This window comes from Chiloscyllium plagiosum, chromosome 39 (assembly GCF_004010195.1).
Source record: "Chiloscyllium plagiosum isolate BGI_BamShark_2017 chromosome 39, ASM401019v2, whole genome shotgun sequence".
NCBI lineage: Eukaryota > Metazoa > Chordata > Chondrichthyes > Orectolobiformes > Hemiscylliidae > Chiloscyllium > Chiloscyllium plagiosum.
In genome coordinates, this window is record NC_057748.1 from 14,739,120 (window position 1) to 14,752,728 (window position 13,609).

General features: G+C 42.6%; 1 protein-coding gene across 1 annotated transcript; it reads left to right on the forward strand.

Moving 5' to 3' along the window:
• The first annotated feature begins 447 nt into the window (after nucleotides 1-447).
• Nucleotides 448-10,635, forward strand: rps19bp1 (ribosomal protein S19 binding protein 1). The gene is made up of 4 exons (XM_043679813.1): nucleotides 448-804; nucleotides 5,128-5,298; nucleotides 7,160-7,257; nucleotides 8,481-10,635. The coding sequence occupies exons 1-4, from the start codon at nucleotides 603-605 to the stop codon at nucleotides 8,610-8,612; spliced, it is 603 nt and encodes a 200-aa protein (XP_043535748.1). The 5' UTR covers nucleotides 448-602; the 3' UTR covers nucleotides 8,613-10,635.
• Nucleotides 10,636-13,609: the final 2,974 nt, after the last annotated feature.

A 13,609-nucleotide genomic window follows, 5' to 3' on the forward strand; every position in this document is an offset into this window, starting at 1 on the left:
TATTTCCCCCTTCCAATTCTATTTTAATGTAATCCCTACCCTCCCTTTCACTTTTTCATACACTTAGGCATCGCCTTTGATGGGAAAGAAAAATAAACTATCTTGATAACTAAGACAAGTAGTTCTTTTTAGACACCATTGATCTCTTCTCCACCACTGATAGTTAGAACCCAGCCAGAGGATAAACAAAGGAAGATTGTTGCAAGCAAACTTCCTCGACCCCCTTTACCCCAGTACCAAATAACAGACAAATAACATGGAAACTAAATATTCTAAAAGATTAGATGGGAAGCAAATAATACATTTTTAAATTTTTTTCTTTGTTAATTCATACATTGCAACACTTGGAATAAAGAGTCAATTCTGAAGTCATATCCAACTGGAGACTTTTTTTTCCAGAGATGCTGCCAGACCTACTGAGTTTCTCCAGTACTCCCTTTGCAGTTCAGGTTTCCAGCCTCTGCAGTATTTATCTGTTATTTATATATATTATCATTTTTGATTGGAAAATTTTTGGTGTCCCTTTCATTTAATAAACCAGGCCGTTCTAACGCAGTACCTCAAAGCCACCGCTCGGGAAGACGACGCTGTTGAGCCTGTAAATGGTCTGCCAGGCCTTCAGGGGGCGCTGTGGGGTAGGTTTACTTCAGCTAGGGCACCTCTTGGCCTGGCTGTTTAACCCTGAGGTTGCCCTCGGCGCGGCTGGTGGAAGGCGGCCGGAGGCTGGAACGGCGACTGGCAGCCGAGCGATGTCGGCAGCGCTGGTCAGGAGGGGGCTCGAATTGCTGAGCCAGGATCTGAGAGGTTTGTCTTCCGAGGGAGAGTCGCCGGGTTAATTTTAAGCCGCCGTCCGTTCGCGCTCGGTCTCACGCGCTCCATGGATCTGGAGGCAGCGATTCCGACCTCCCGACACCGGAGGGCGCAATTCTAACCTCCCGGCGCGTGGAGGGGGGGCGATTCCGACCTCCTGACACCAGTGGCGCTCTATGCGGTGTCTTCCCCTGTTTACAGATTAACAACCGTTGGCATTGGAAGGTGGGCTTCCCAGAATGGGCAATTCTGAAGAATGAACGCTAGACTCCCAAATGTTAGCTCTGTTTTCTCTCTACACAGATGCTGCCAGACTTGCTGAGTTTCTCCAGCAGTTTCTTCCAGAAATAGGATCGTGCCTGACCTGACATTCCTCACATCCCCTTTCCTGCTGGTGCAATTACTATATTTAAAAGGCATCTGGATGGGTACAAAGGGTCATAGTCATGGAGATGTACAGCACAAAGATTGACCCCTGGTCCAACTTGTCCATGCTGACCAGATATCCTAAATTAATATAAAGTTAAAAATCACACAACACCAGGTTATAGTCCAACAGGTTTAATTGGAAGCACACTAGCTTTCGGAGTTAGTGTTGTGTGATTTTTAACTTTGTACACCCCAGTCCAACACCGGCATCTCCAAATCATAAATTAATAAAGTCTCATTTGCCTGCACTTTGCCAGTATCCCCCTAAATCCTTTCTATTCATGTACCATCCAGATGCCTTTTAAATGTTGTAATTATTCGAGCCTCCATCACTTTGTGTGGCAGCTCATTCCATACAAACACCACCCTCTGTGTATAAAAATAGCCCTTTAGGTCCCTTTTAAATCTTTTCCTTATATTAAACCTATGCCGTCTAGTTCTGGACTCCCTCACCCCAGGGAAAAGACCCTGTCTGTTTACCCTATCCATGCCCCTCATGGTTTTATCAACCTTTTATAAGGTTACCCCTCGGTCTCCAACGCTCCAGGTAAAACAGCCCCAGCTTATTCAGCCTCTCCCTATAGCTCAAACCCTCCAACCCTGGCACCTTCCTTAGAATTGTTTTCTGAACTCTTTCAAGATTCACAACATCTGTTAGGAGGGAGACCAGTATTGCATATAATATTCCAAAAGTGGCCTAACCAAATGCTCTAAGGTAGAAAGGGAGGCAAGAGAGAAGGGGGAACGGCATTTTTGATAAGCTATAACATTACTTAGGGAGGATGTTCCTGGGAATACATCCAGGAAAGTTATTTGGGTGGAAAAATAAGAACGGGACGGTCACCTTATTGGGATTGTATTATAGTCAGAGGGAAATTGAGAAATAAATGTGTAAGGCGATCTGACTTATCTGTATGAATATTAGGGTGGTTATGGTAAAGAATTTTAACAATCCAAATGTAGTCTGGGACTGCCATAGTGTTAAGGATTTAGATGGAGACTAATTTGTTAAATGTGTACAAGAACATTTTCTGATTCAGTATGTGGATGTACTTACTAGGGAAGGTGCAAAACTTGAGTATGTGTTAGTGGAAGAGCACAGCAGGTAAAGCAGCATCGGAGGAGCAGGGAAATTGACGTTTCGGGCCGGAGCCCTTCATCAGGAATGATTCCTGATGAAGGACTCTGGCCCGAAGCATTAATTACCCTGCTCCTCGGATGCTGCCTGACCTGCTGTGCTTTTCCAGCAACACACTCTCAACTCTGATCTTCAGCATCTGCAGACCTCACTGTCTCCTAAGTTGCAAAACTTGACCTACTTGTGGGAAATAAGGCTGAGGTGTCTGTAGGGGAGCAGTTTTGGGCCAGCGACCATAATTCTATTAGTTTTAAAATAGTGATGAAAAAGGATAGACCAGATCTAAAAGTTAAAATTTTAAATTGGAGGAAAGCCAATTTTAACAGTATTGAGCAAGAACTTTCAAAAGTTGATTGGGGGCAGATGTTTGCAGGTAAAGGAACAGCTGGAAAATCTCAAGCCTTCAAAAATAAGATAATGAGAGTCCAGAGACAGTATATTCCTGTTGGGGTGAAAGGCAAGACTGGTAGGTGTAGGGAGTGCAGGATGACTCGAGAAATTGAGATTTTGGTCAAGAAAAAGAAGGAAGCATATTTTAGGTCCAGACAGCACCGATTGAGTGAATCCTTAGAAGATTGTAAAGGCAGTAGGAATATACCTATGAGGGAAATCAGGAGGGCAAAAAGGGGACCTGAGACAGCTTTGGCAAGTAGGGTTAAGGAGAATTAAAAGGGACTTTATAAATATATTAAAGACCAAAGGGTAACTAGGGAGAGAAAAGGACCCCTCAAAGATCAGCAAGGCAGGAACCACAGGAGATAGCGGAGATATTAAATGAGTATTTTGCATCAGTATTTACTGTGGAATAGGAAATGGAAGATACAAAATGTGGGGAAATAGATGGTGACATCTTGAAAAATGTCCATATTACAGAGGGGGAGATGCTGGATGTCTTGAAATGCATGAATAGAAAAGGGCTAGAGAGATATGGGCCAAATGCTGGCAAATGGACTAGAGTAATTTAGGATATCTGGTCAGCATGGACAAGTTGGATCAAATGGTCTATTTCCATGTTCTACAACCCCATGGCTCAATGACTCTGTAGACTTCACATTCTCCCCAAAGTAATGATACAGAAATGGACACAATGCCTACCAACTGTCCAGTTTTGTGGGATTTTGGTGAGATTGCAGCTGGAGTTGTAGATAACTTTGGTCTCATTATCTAAGGGAGGAACGTCCATGCCTTGGAGGCAGTCCAACAAAGCTTTATTTTGGATTGATTCTTGACACAATTGGGTCGTTCTGTCACAAGAAATTCAGTGAAATGGGTCTACATCCTTTGATATTTGGAACAAAAAATGGTGATTTTATGTAAATAAACTTTAAAATTCAGAGACTTAACAAGATGGAGGCTCTGAGACTCTTTCCCCTGACTGGATGTTATGGTCTCCAGAGCTAGAACGGGGGGGGTCAACTATTTAGGACTGAGGATCAAACCCACCACAGCAAGTGAATTTGAATTCAATTACCAAAATTTTGAAAGAAAGCTTCTCTCAGTAATGGTGACCATTAAATTATCATTGATTGGTATCAGAAACAATATCTGGTTCACTAATGTCCTTGAAAGAAGGGAATCGTCTGTCCTTACCTGGTCTGGCATGTATGGACTACAATGTGGTAGATACTTGACAGGTTGTGACTGCATTTGACTCTGCAAATCCCAAGAATGAGTTGTATTTGGTGGAAAGAATTCCTTTCAATTGGTCTAGTAATCACAGAACTCTCTAAATTATCCTTGTGCAGCTCTCACTGCTCCTTCATCTGAACTGCCCTCCTTAGCCAATCAGGTACTGTGGTTACAAGAACAGGCCAGAGATTGGGAATTCCACACAAATAAGTCGCCTCCTATTGACCGTTAGGTCAGGAGTGTGATGGAGTGCTCTCCATTTACCTGGATGGGTGCAGCTCCAACAACACTCATGAACCTTGAGACCATCCAGGACAAAGCAGCCTGCTTGATTGACACCCCATTTCCAATCCTCAATCTTCACTCCCTACGGTCGCAACACACTGCAGCAGTAATTTGTACCCTGTACCTAACGCACTTCAGCAACTCAGAATCCACAGAATTGTTATGGCACAGAAGTAGGCCATTTGGCCCATCATAACTGTGCCATATATTCACCAACTAGTACCTTCCAGACCTCTGATCTCTACAACCTGAAAGGACAAAGGCAGCACATGCATGAGAGCAACACCATCTGCAAGTTCCCTTGCAAGGCACATACAGTCCTGACCTAAAACTATTTCATTGTTCCTGGGTCAAATTCCTGGCACTCCTATCTTAACAGTACTGTGTATGTGTGCCTACAACCCAAGTATTGCTGTAGTTGAAGGAAGTGGCTCATCACTTGCTCAGAGTCTTTTACAGACAGACAAATGCTATCACACTAGACATGTGGTGATCACACTCCACTTTTGTTTCCTGGACTTCCTGGAATATCTCTGCAGATCCCCAGGATCCATAGACCTCAGTTTGAAAGCCATTGATCAGGTACAGAGCAGTACCTCCGGGCTGTGAAATGGAATTTAGAATCCATTATTATAACTGTCCATCCCAGGTATGATTTTTCTCCGCCCTGTGAAAATCAAGAGCAACCTTAGCCATCAGCAAAGGAAATACATCTGATACCAGTGCCACCTTTATTTCTAGATGTTCTTTGTCCAGTTTTGTGGCTGGAATTTGATTGGGAAGTTCTTGACCTGATGCAGGGTAAATTAAACCAAACTTTGCCGTTGCTGTTTCAGATAAAGGGAGGAGCAGGAAGGCCATTCCCACGCACACGTCTGGTGCTGACCATTTGCACCAAGTTAATGCAACTAAGAAGGGAACAAAAAAGCAATTAAAGAGCTTGCAGGGACAAGGGAAGAACAAGAACAAAGCAACTGTCAAGGGCAAAGTTATTAAATCAGCATTAGGTAAGTCACTCACTTGTGTTGGATTGAGTATCTTTCTCTACAGGTGTGTATGTGCACTTTCAGTTTCTTAGCTGCATCTGCTCAGCGTTTGAACGTAAGGAGTACGAGTAGGCCATTTGCCCCCTCCATCCTGAACTTCTCCATTCAATAAGACTATGGCTGACCTGATCTTGCCCATAGCTCCATTTAATTGCCAAGCCCCTCCTAACCCTTGACTCCTTTATAGATCAAGAATCATTGACTGCCTCAAACGTATTCAATGGCTTAAACCCCACTGCTATCTCAGGTAGAGAATGGGTCTAATCTGTATCTGGTATTCTGAGTGTGTTCCCATAAGTCAGTGAGGCCATGCTTGGAGTACTGTACAATTCTGGTTGCCCTGTTATATGAAGAATATTATTAAATTGGAGAGGGTGCAGAGAAGATTTACAAGGATGTTACAGGGACTGGAGGGCTTGAATTATAAGGAGAGTCTGGATAGAGCATAAGACATCTATAAAACTATGAGAAAGGTGAATAGCACAGGTCTTTTCCCTAGGCCAAAAGAGTTCAGAATTAGAGGGCATAATTTTAAGGTGAAAGGAGAAAGATTTAAAAGGGACCTGAAGGGCAACTTTTTCACACAAAGGGTGGTTTGTACGTAGAATGAACTGCCAGAGGAAATGGCAGGTGCAGGTACAGTTACACCGTTTGAAAGACATTTGGATAAGTACATCGGTAGGAAAGGTTTAGAGGGATATGGCCCAAATACAGGCAAGTCGGGCTAATTTAGTTTAGGAAACTTGGTCAGCATGGATGAGTTGGACCGAAGTGTCTGCCTCCATGCTGTAAGACTCTAAGTGTCCTGTGCACTTGTATCCATTGCATAGAAATAGATGGGGGCCATTCAGCCCCTCAATCCTACTCTGCCAATCAATAAAATCATGGTATATATTTTTTAAAATTATTTTGGCGAGGTATTATGATGTTTTCATTCTTTTAATGGTTTAGGGTTTGTGATATATCGAAAAGGTGAGATGGAATGTCCTGGGTAGTTGGGGACCCTACCAGTGTGGAGAAATGGAAGGGTAAATTGCTTAGACAGTGAAAGCAGAGGATAATTGAGAAGGATCACTCTTTCTGACCCTAAAGTTCTTTTGTTCTGATATAACAGTCAGTAACTGTCAAATGGACTAATTCCAAAATAAATTAATGCCTTAGTTGTAATGCAAACATCAAGTTTGCACAAACACACTAACAGTGATGTTGTATTCAGAGAATCAAACCACCTTAGCAATGGAAGACTGAAAAAGGTCTGGAAGATGAAATATATGTCACATAGACTGATCATGCCAAGATCTATGGAACAAATCATGAGCCTGTCTCCAGAAGCTGTAATTAAGTGGCACCTCTTCACATCCAGTGTGTGATGTGGCAAGACACTCACCTGCTCTCACTGCCTGCCACATTCCTTTGGGAAGCATTTACAGATTGCAAATTAACTTGTTCAGCCATATTCCGAACACATTTTCACATGGCCATCAAATCCTTAAGTGGTACTTGAACCCGGAACTTCTGACCAAGAGGTAATAGCTCTGTCCACTGCAACACACTGCTGTTATTTTGCAGACTTTCCATTTAAATTGCCTTGTTTCCATTTAAATTTCTCAACGCTATGAACTGCAAATGCTCCATTTGGCAATGAGTTCTATTTTCGAACTGCTTTGCTGTTTCATTCCCTGTTGGATTTATCAGTGACTATTACGTCAGTCACATTTAAACAGGAACACGTTCTCTACATCTTATGTTTGAAAATTAACTGATCAGTATTCATGGTAGTTATATATCTGTGAGTTAATGTGAGTCTTGTTTGCTTCCACAGAGGAGTATCGGAAGAAAAAGGCTGTAGATCACACAGAGGAAAATCTCCAGTACATGCTCGGTGCCAAATTCCTGACTGAGAGCAATGTGACTAAACAGGTGAGTGTTTCTAACACGTCAGTTTCTCACCATCTCCCACGTGTGTCGGAGTTTTGCAGATTGAAGGCCCGCTCAAAAAAGTCTTGACTTTGTTGATAGCACTGGATTCTGAAGCTGTGTTAGACAAGGCTGGACAAAGGACTGGACCCATAAGAATGTGTCAGTCGTGGTTCAGTGGGTCACACGCTCACCTCAAAGTCTCAGTCTAGAAACTTGCCGCAATATTCAGACTGAAGGACTGCTGCATTGTCAGAGGTTCAGCCTTTTGGATATGACCTTCAACCAAGGTGCTGGCTGCCTTCTCAGGTGACTGTAAAAGGAAAATAATCACAGGGCTGTATTTTGAAGAAAGGCAATGGAGTGCTGCCAGTGCCAATGCTTATTCCTCAACCAATATCATTAAAACAGATGGTCAGCCCTTTCTAAAGGCGGCACGGTGGCTCAGTGATTAGCACTGCTGTTTCACAGCACCAGGGACCCAGGTTCAATTCCAACCTCAGGATACTGTCTGGGTGAAGTTTGCACATTCTCTCCGTGTTTGTGTGGGTTTCCTCTGGGTGCCCTGGTTAACTCCCACAGTTCAAAGGTGTGCAGGTTAGGTGAATTGGCCATGCTAAATTGTCCATAGTGTTCAGGGAAGTACAGGTTGGTGTATTAGTCAGAGGTAATGTAAAGTAGTAGGTTAGGGGATTGGGCCTGGATAGGATACACGTCGGAGGGTTGGTGTGGCCTTCTTTGGTGTAATGGCCTGTTTTCACACCATAGGGATTCTATGATAAACAAAGGGAGAAAGACTTTCATTTTTATCGTGCTTTTCATCACTAATGCCAGTGAAGTAATTTCTGAAGTATCCGTCTCTGTTGTAATGACGGGAATATGGCAGCCAATTGATGCACAGCCAGATCCGACAGACAGCAGTGTAACAATAACCAGATCGTGCGCCTTTGTGATGTTGAGAGAGGGGTAAATATTTGGCCAGGACACTGGGGCGAACACGCATAGTCTACACGTTCTGCAGGACCTATGGGAATTTAGCCAAGTGTGGGAGTAATGATATCACATGATGACATAAACAGCCTCCTTCTCCTGTATTATTCTGTGAATTATGTTATGGAAATATAAAGCTATTGTCTCCTTCATTTTAACACACAAGCTGACAGAGAAAACTGGTGTGTAAGTCAACTCTAAATATAAAATTCTATTTTTTTTAAAATTAATTTTAGGTCCTGAATTACAGTCAAGGAAGGAAAGCGAAGGATCGCCCAGAGAAAAAGGAAGTGAAGACGGAAAGGAAGAGCGTATTCACAGAGAGTGATTTCAGAAAGTTTGAGAGAGAGTATTTTGGGGCATCCTAATCTTGACCTTTGGTGAGAAGAGTGGACCAGCAGGCTTTCATTGTTGGGGAGAGATTAGATCACTGCATCACAAACCCTGTAAGCAGTGCCTAGCTCAAGTCTTAATCATGAAGATGGTTTTGGGGACTGATCTGGCACACGTGTGAGAGCAACAGAGACCTAACAAGGACAGAAAATCCAGTTCCTCTCAAGTTTGAGACCTGGCTGTAAAATCTGCCAGGGTCTACTAATCATTTATTTAGTTGTTAAAACCTTGTGTTCTCTTTTTCTGTGTTTCACATCAACATACAAACATTTGTGTTAAGTGAAGAGTAAATATTGCATCGTACTAGATTACTTGCACTTATTACTAGAATGCTATGTCTAACACTGTCTCCCCAAGCCTTCTCCCTCTGTGACTCTAGAGATTTGAATATTGTTGCAATCCTTCAGCTGGAAATGTGAGGAGATGGTCTCTGTGAGTGCAGGACCTTGTCAGATAGGGAGCACGGTTGTTCCAACTCGGTTGGAGTTTCTTGCTGCCAAACAGCTCACACCCTCCGCTTGGGGTCTCAGATCACATTTGGGACACCCTAGTCTAACAAGTATCACCATTTATGTCACCTTTAGCTCCCAGTAACATCACAGTTTTACTCATGGAACAGGAATATTCTGAGATGTTTTGACTCTTTCTCTTTCAGTCCACCACAAACCATCCCAAAGAGCAAAGCCATCTTGCTGGTTTATCCAGTCAGGTAGACCAGAAATGCTAGATTTCCAGCCTAGTCTTTGCTGATCTTTGGGGTGGCTACCATTCACTGTGGTGCCCCTGGCGCTAAGGTTCCACCTCCTTTGCACTAGCCAAAAAAACACATTGGGTAACACCTACATGTGGACATCAAGTATGGATGAAATTGGGCAGAGTTACTACCCCTCTGCATGATATTCACATTCATTGTTAAGGCTCATTCCTGAGGAATGGTAATATGAGTGAGATGGGATGAACATCTTGCCTGATACCTACCACATCCTCCCTCTCCCTGTTAAACTTTCAGTGTCTTTAAAACAGCAAGTATGAAGTTCAGAAAGCAACTCCCCATCTTCTCACTTATTCTGAAGATTGCATCTTCTTCTCATCAATGCCTCATGTAAGATTAAAACTATGGTTAACTTGACCCCTGTTATCCTCTTTATTTTAACATAGTATATGCCACTGCTGGCATTGGTTGTCCATCTCTAACTGCCCTTGAATTGAGGGCAGTTAAGAGTCAACCACATTAATGCCATCTTAATGTTCTGGGGTCATGGGTTCAATTCCCAACATGGCAGCTGGTGGAATTTAAATGCAGTGGATGAACAAATCTAGAATATAAAGCTAATCTTAGTATCAGTGACCATGAAACTATAATCAGTTATCATGAAAAGACCATCTAATGCACTAATATTATTTGGGGAAAGAGACCTGTCCCAGAAACAGCTTATCAAGCCACTCTATTCAAGGACAATTGGGGATGAGCAGTAAATGTTGGCCTGGCCAGTGATAGTGACATCCCATGAAACAATAAATTGAAAGACTGCCCCTAGCAGCCGCCATCACCAGTAAGGTACACTGTTGTTGCACAGCTCAATGAATTCTTGTGATGGAACGTTATCTCTGGCCTCACTGAGTTACAGTATTCTGGGTTCACGTCCCACCCCCGGACCTGGATGCAAAGATCAAGGCTGACCTTCCAATGCGGTACTGAGGGGATGCTACACTCCTAGAAGTAACTTCCTACAAATGTGATGTACATCTGCCCGATTGGTTGAATGTAAAATCACCTGTAGCTTCATGTTGAAGAGAAGTTATTCTTGGTTAATTGGACAATATTTATCATGCAATCAATGTCTCAAAAAGAGCAAACAACCTGATTGTTATCACCCTGCTGTTTGTGGGAGCTGGCTGTGTGTAGATTGGCTGATGTGTTTCCTGCAATACAACAGTTACTGTAAGAACCTTTGGTGGTTGTCAAATGTGCCTTATAAATGTCAGTCTGTTTTACTACTGGTGAAGCTGGATTTTTTTTAAAAATAGATTGAGGTAACATGTTATGGAACTTCTTACACGCCAACCACTGAATTTGGATTTCACATGGAAATATCACTTCTGACAAATCCTTGATCAGCTTGCATTGTGGATGTATTTCATTTTCCCTCTGGAGTTTCAAGCTCCAGTTTGTAATGGAAGATACAGGGCAGAGCATGTGTAACAGTGTCTTCTGTAGAGAAGTCAGGATCTAATTATAACATTTAAAAGACATGTGGATGGATACATAAATAGGAAGGGTTTAGAGGGTTATGGACCAAATACTGACAAATGGAACTAGATTAATTTAGGATATCTGGTCAGAGGGAAATTGGACAGAAGGTCTATTTCCGTGCTGTTTATTTCCATAACTCTGATTACAGTCATACTGCCTTCAGTGAATGCAGAAATGCAAGAGTTCCATATCATCACAAAAATGAAATCAATGAAACCCCACAAAAAAAGCCTTCCAATTTATACAATTGCCACTTTGAATATTACTATTGCAGCCCTGTTTTCATCCAGAGCATCAGAAAAAGCGTGTTCAGGAGGGTCTCCTCCCCCTGCCCCCGAACCTCTAACTGAGCTCATCCCCAGATGCTAAAAGACTGTAAATGTAGGATAAAAAGTAAGCCATTCAGCCCATCATGTCTGCTCTTCCTTTCTGTGAGATCAGTGCATCCAGCAATACTTTTTAAAACCGCTGTTTGCTTTGCAATTTCTGTTGCACCAAATGGACTTTTTACATTTTTATTCATATGTGTGACTTGATTATGGTGAGGATCTTGTAGTGCAATAGATCATGAATACAAGCTAGGTAAAATATATTTAAAAAGTCCCTGTTTTCATCCAGAGCATCAGAAAAAGCGTGTTCAGGAGGGTCTCTTCCCCCTGCCCCCGAACCTCTAACTGAGCTCACCCCCAGATGCTAAAAGACCGTAAATGTAGGATAAAAAGTAAGCCATTCAGCCCATCATGTCTGCTCTTCCTTTCAGTGAGATTAGTGCATCCTGCAATACTTTTTAAAACTGCTGTTTGCAATTCCTGTTGCACTAAATGGACTTTTTACATTTTTATTCATATGCGTGACTTGATTATGGTGAGGATCTTGTAGTGCAATAGATCATGAATACAAGCTAGGTAAAATATATTTAAAAAGTAACTAAAAAGAATGTTCGTCTTAGCTCAAAGAAGCTGGGACGGAGGGAGTGAAGTCACTCTACAATTGTATAGCGTTAGAGTCCATCTGGAATTGAGTGCTTTCAGAGGGGAAGTTCACTGCAGATTCACCAGAATGCTGCCAGGGTGAACAAGTTAAATTATAATACAACACCCAGGTTATAGTCCAACAGGTTTAATTGGAAGCACACTAACGTTTGGAGCGCCACTCCTTCATCAGGTGATTGTGATCACAACCACTTGATGAAGGAGCAGCGCTCTGAAAGCTAGTATGCTTCCAATTAAACCTGATGGACTATAACCTGGTGTTTTGTGTGATTTTTAACTTTGTGCACCCCAGTCCAACACCGGCATCTCCAAATTATAAATTATAAGAAGTTGTGTAGTTTGAGCTTGTGTTCCCTCAAGTCTCGATCAAAGGGTGATCTCAATGAGGTTTATAGCATGAAAAGATTTGTAAATGGTTGTTCGATTTTCTTTTTCTTTGATGGGAGAAACTGGTGACATAACCTTAAAATTAGAGCTCTTCCAATTAGGATTAACCTGCACAGAGAGGGGAGCGAAAATCTGGAACCAAGACGAGAGAGTGCTGGAGCAGCTCACTAGGTCTAGCAGCTTCTGTTAAGAGAAAAACACAGTTTACATTTTGAGTCCAGTGACCCTTCATCAGAAAAGAAAATCTGGACCTTCCCCCAAAATGGTGGTGCACATGGGGTTAGTTAAAAAGTTACAAATGGAAATTGTTGAGCATGGCTATTAATGGTTACAGGACCAAGGCAGGTGGGTAAGATGCACATCAGTTGCAATCTAATGTAATGGTGGAACAAGCTTGAGGGGCTGAATGGTTTACCAGCTGTTCCTGTCAGAGTGAACATATGAATGGACTTTGACCACTGGACCTAGAAAGTTGCAAGTGTGTTATTGTGTACTTCAACCTCGAAGGAAAAATTGAGTCACTCACGACGGTTCCTGTTTACCTTCTCATTTACAGCAAATTTGACACCCAGACCATCTTGGTGGCTGTGTCCACTGAGGAGCAGCAGGGAAGGAAAAAAACACAAAGACAAGCAGGAGATGAAATTATTAACTGATCAGATGATGCCTTTTCTTTCTCCTCTCTTGATGTCCTTCAGGATATTGGCACCATTGGCTTGGTCGTGTTTATTGCTAATCCCTAATTACCCTGCGGAGTTTGTAGGATCTCTTGAACCACAGCTGTACAATATTTTATACATGGTGAAGAAAGCCTTAAAAAAACACACAACAAGATCATGTGATAATGACCAGGCTATTAGAAATGGACGTGTAGACATAAAGTGCCACATGGTGGCTCAGTGGTTAGCACTGCTGCCTCACAGCACCAGGGTTCGATTCCAGCCTCGGGCAACCGTCTGTGTGGAGTTTGTACATTCTCCCCGTGTCTGTGTGCGTTGCCTCTGGGTGCTCTAGTTTCCTCCCACAATCCAAAGAAGTACAAGTTAGGTGAATTGGCTATGCTAAATTGCTCCAGAGTGTTCAGGGTTGTGTAGGTTGGGTGCATCAGTCGGAGGAAATATAGAATAATAGGGTAGGGGAATGGGTCTGGGTGGGATGCTCTTCGGAAGGTCGGCTGGACTGGTTGGGCCAAATGGCCTGTTTCCACACTGGGGATTCTATGATTAATTGAATGATAGGAAAGTAGGATGTTGCCAGAACTGGAAGGTTTGAGTTATAAGGATTGGCTGGGACTTTTTTAACTGGAGCATGGGATGTTGAGGGGTTGAGATTTCATATA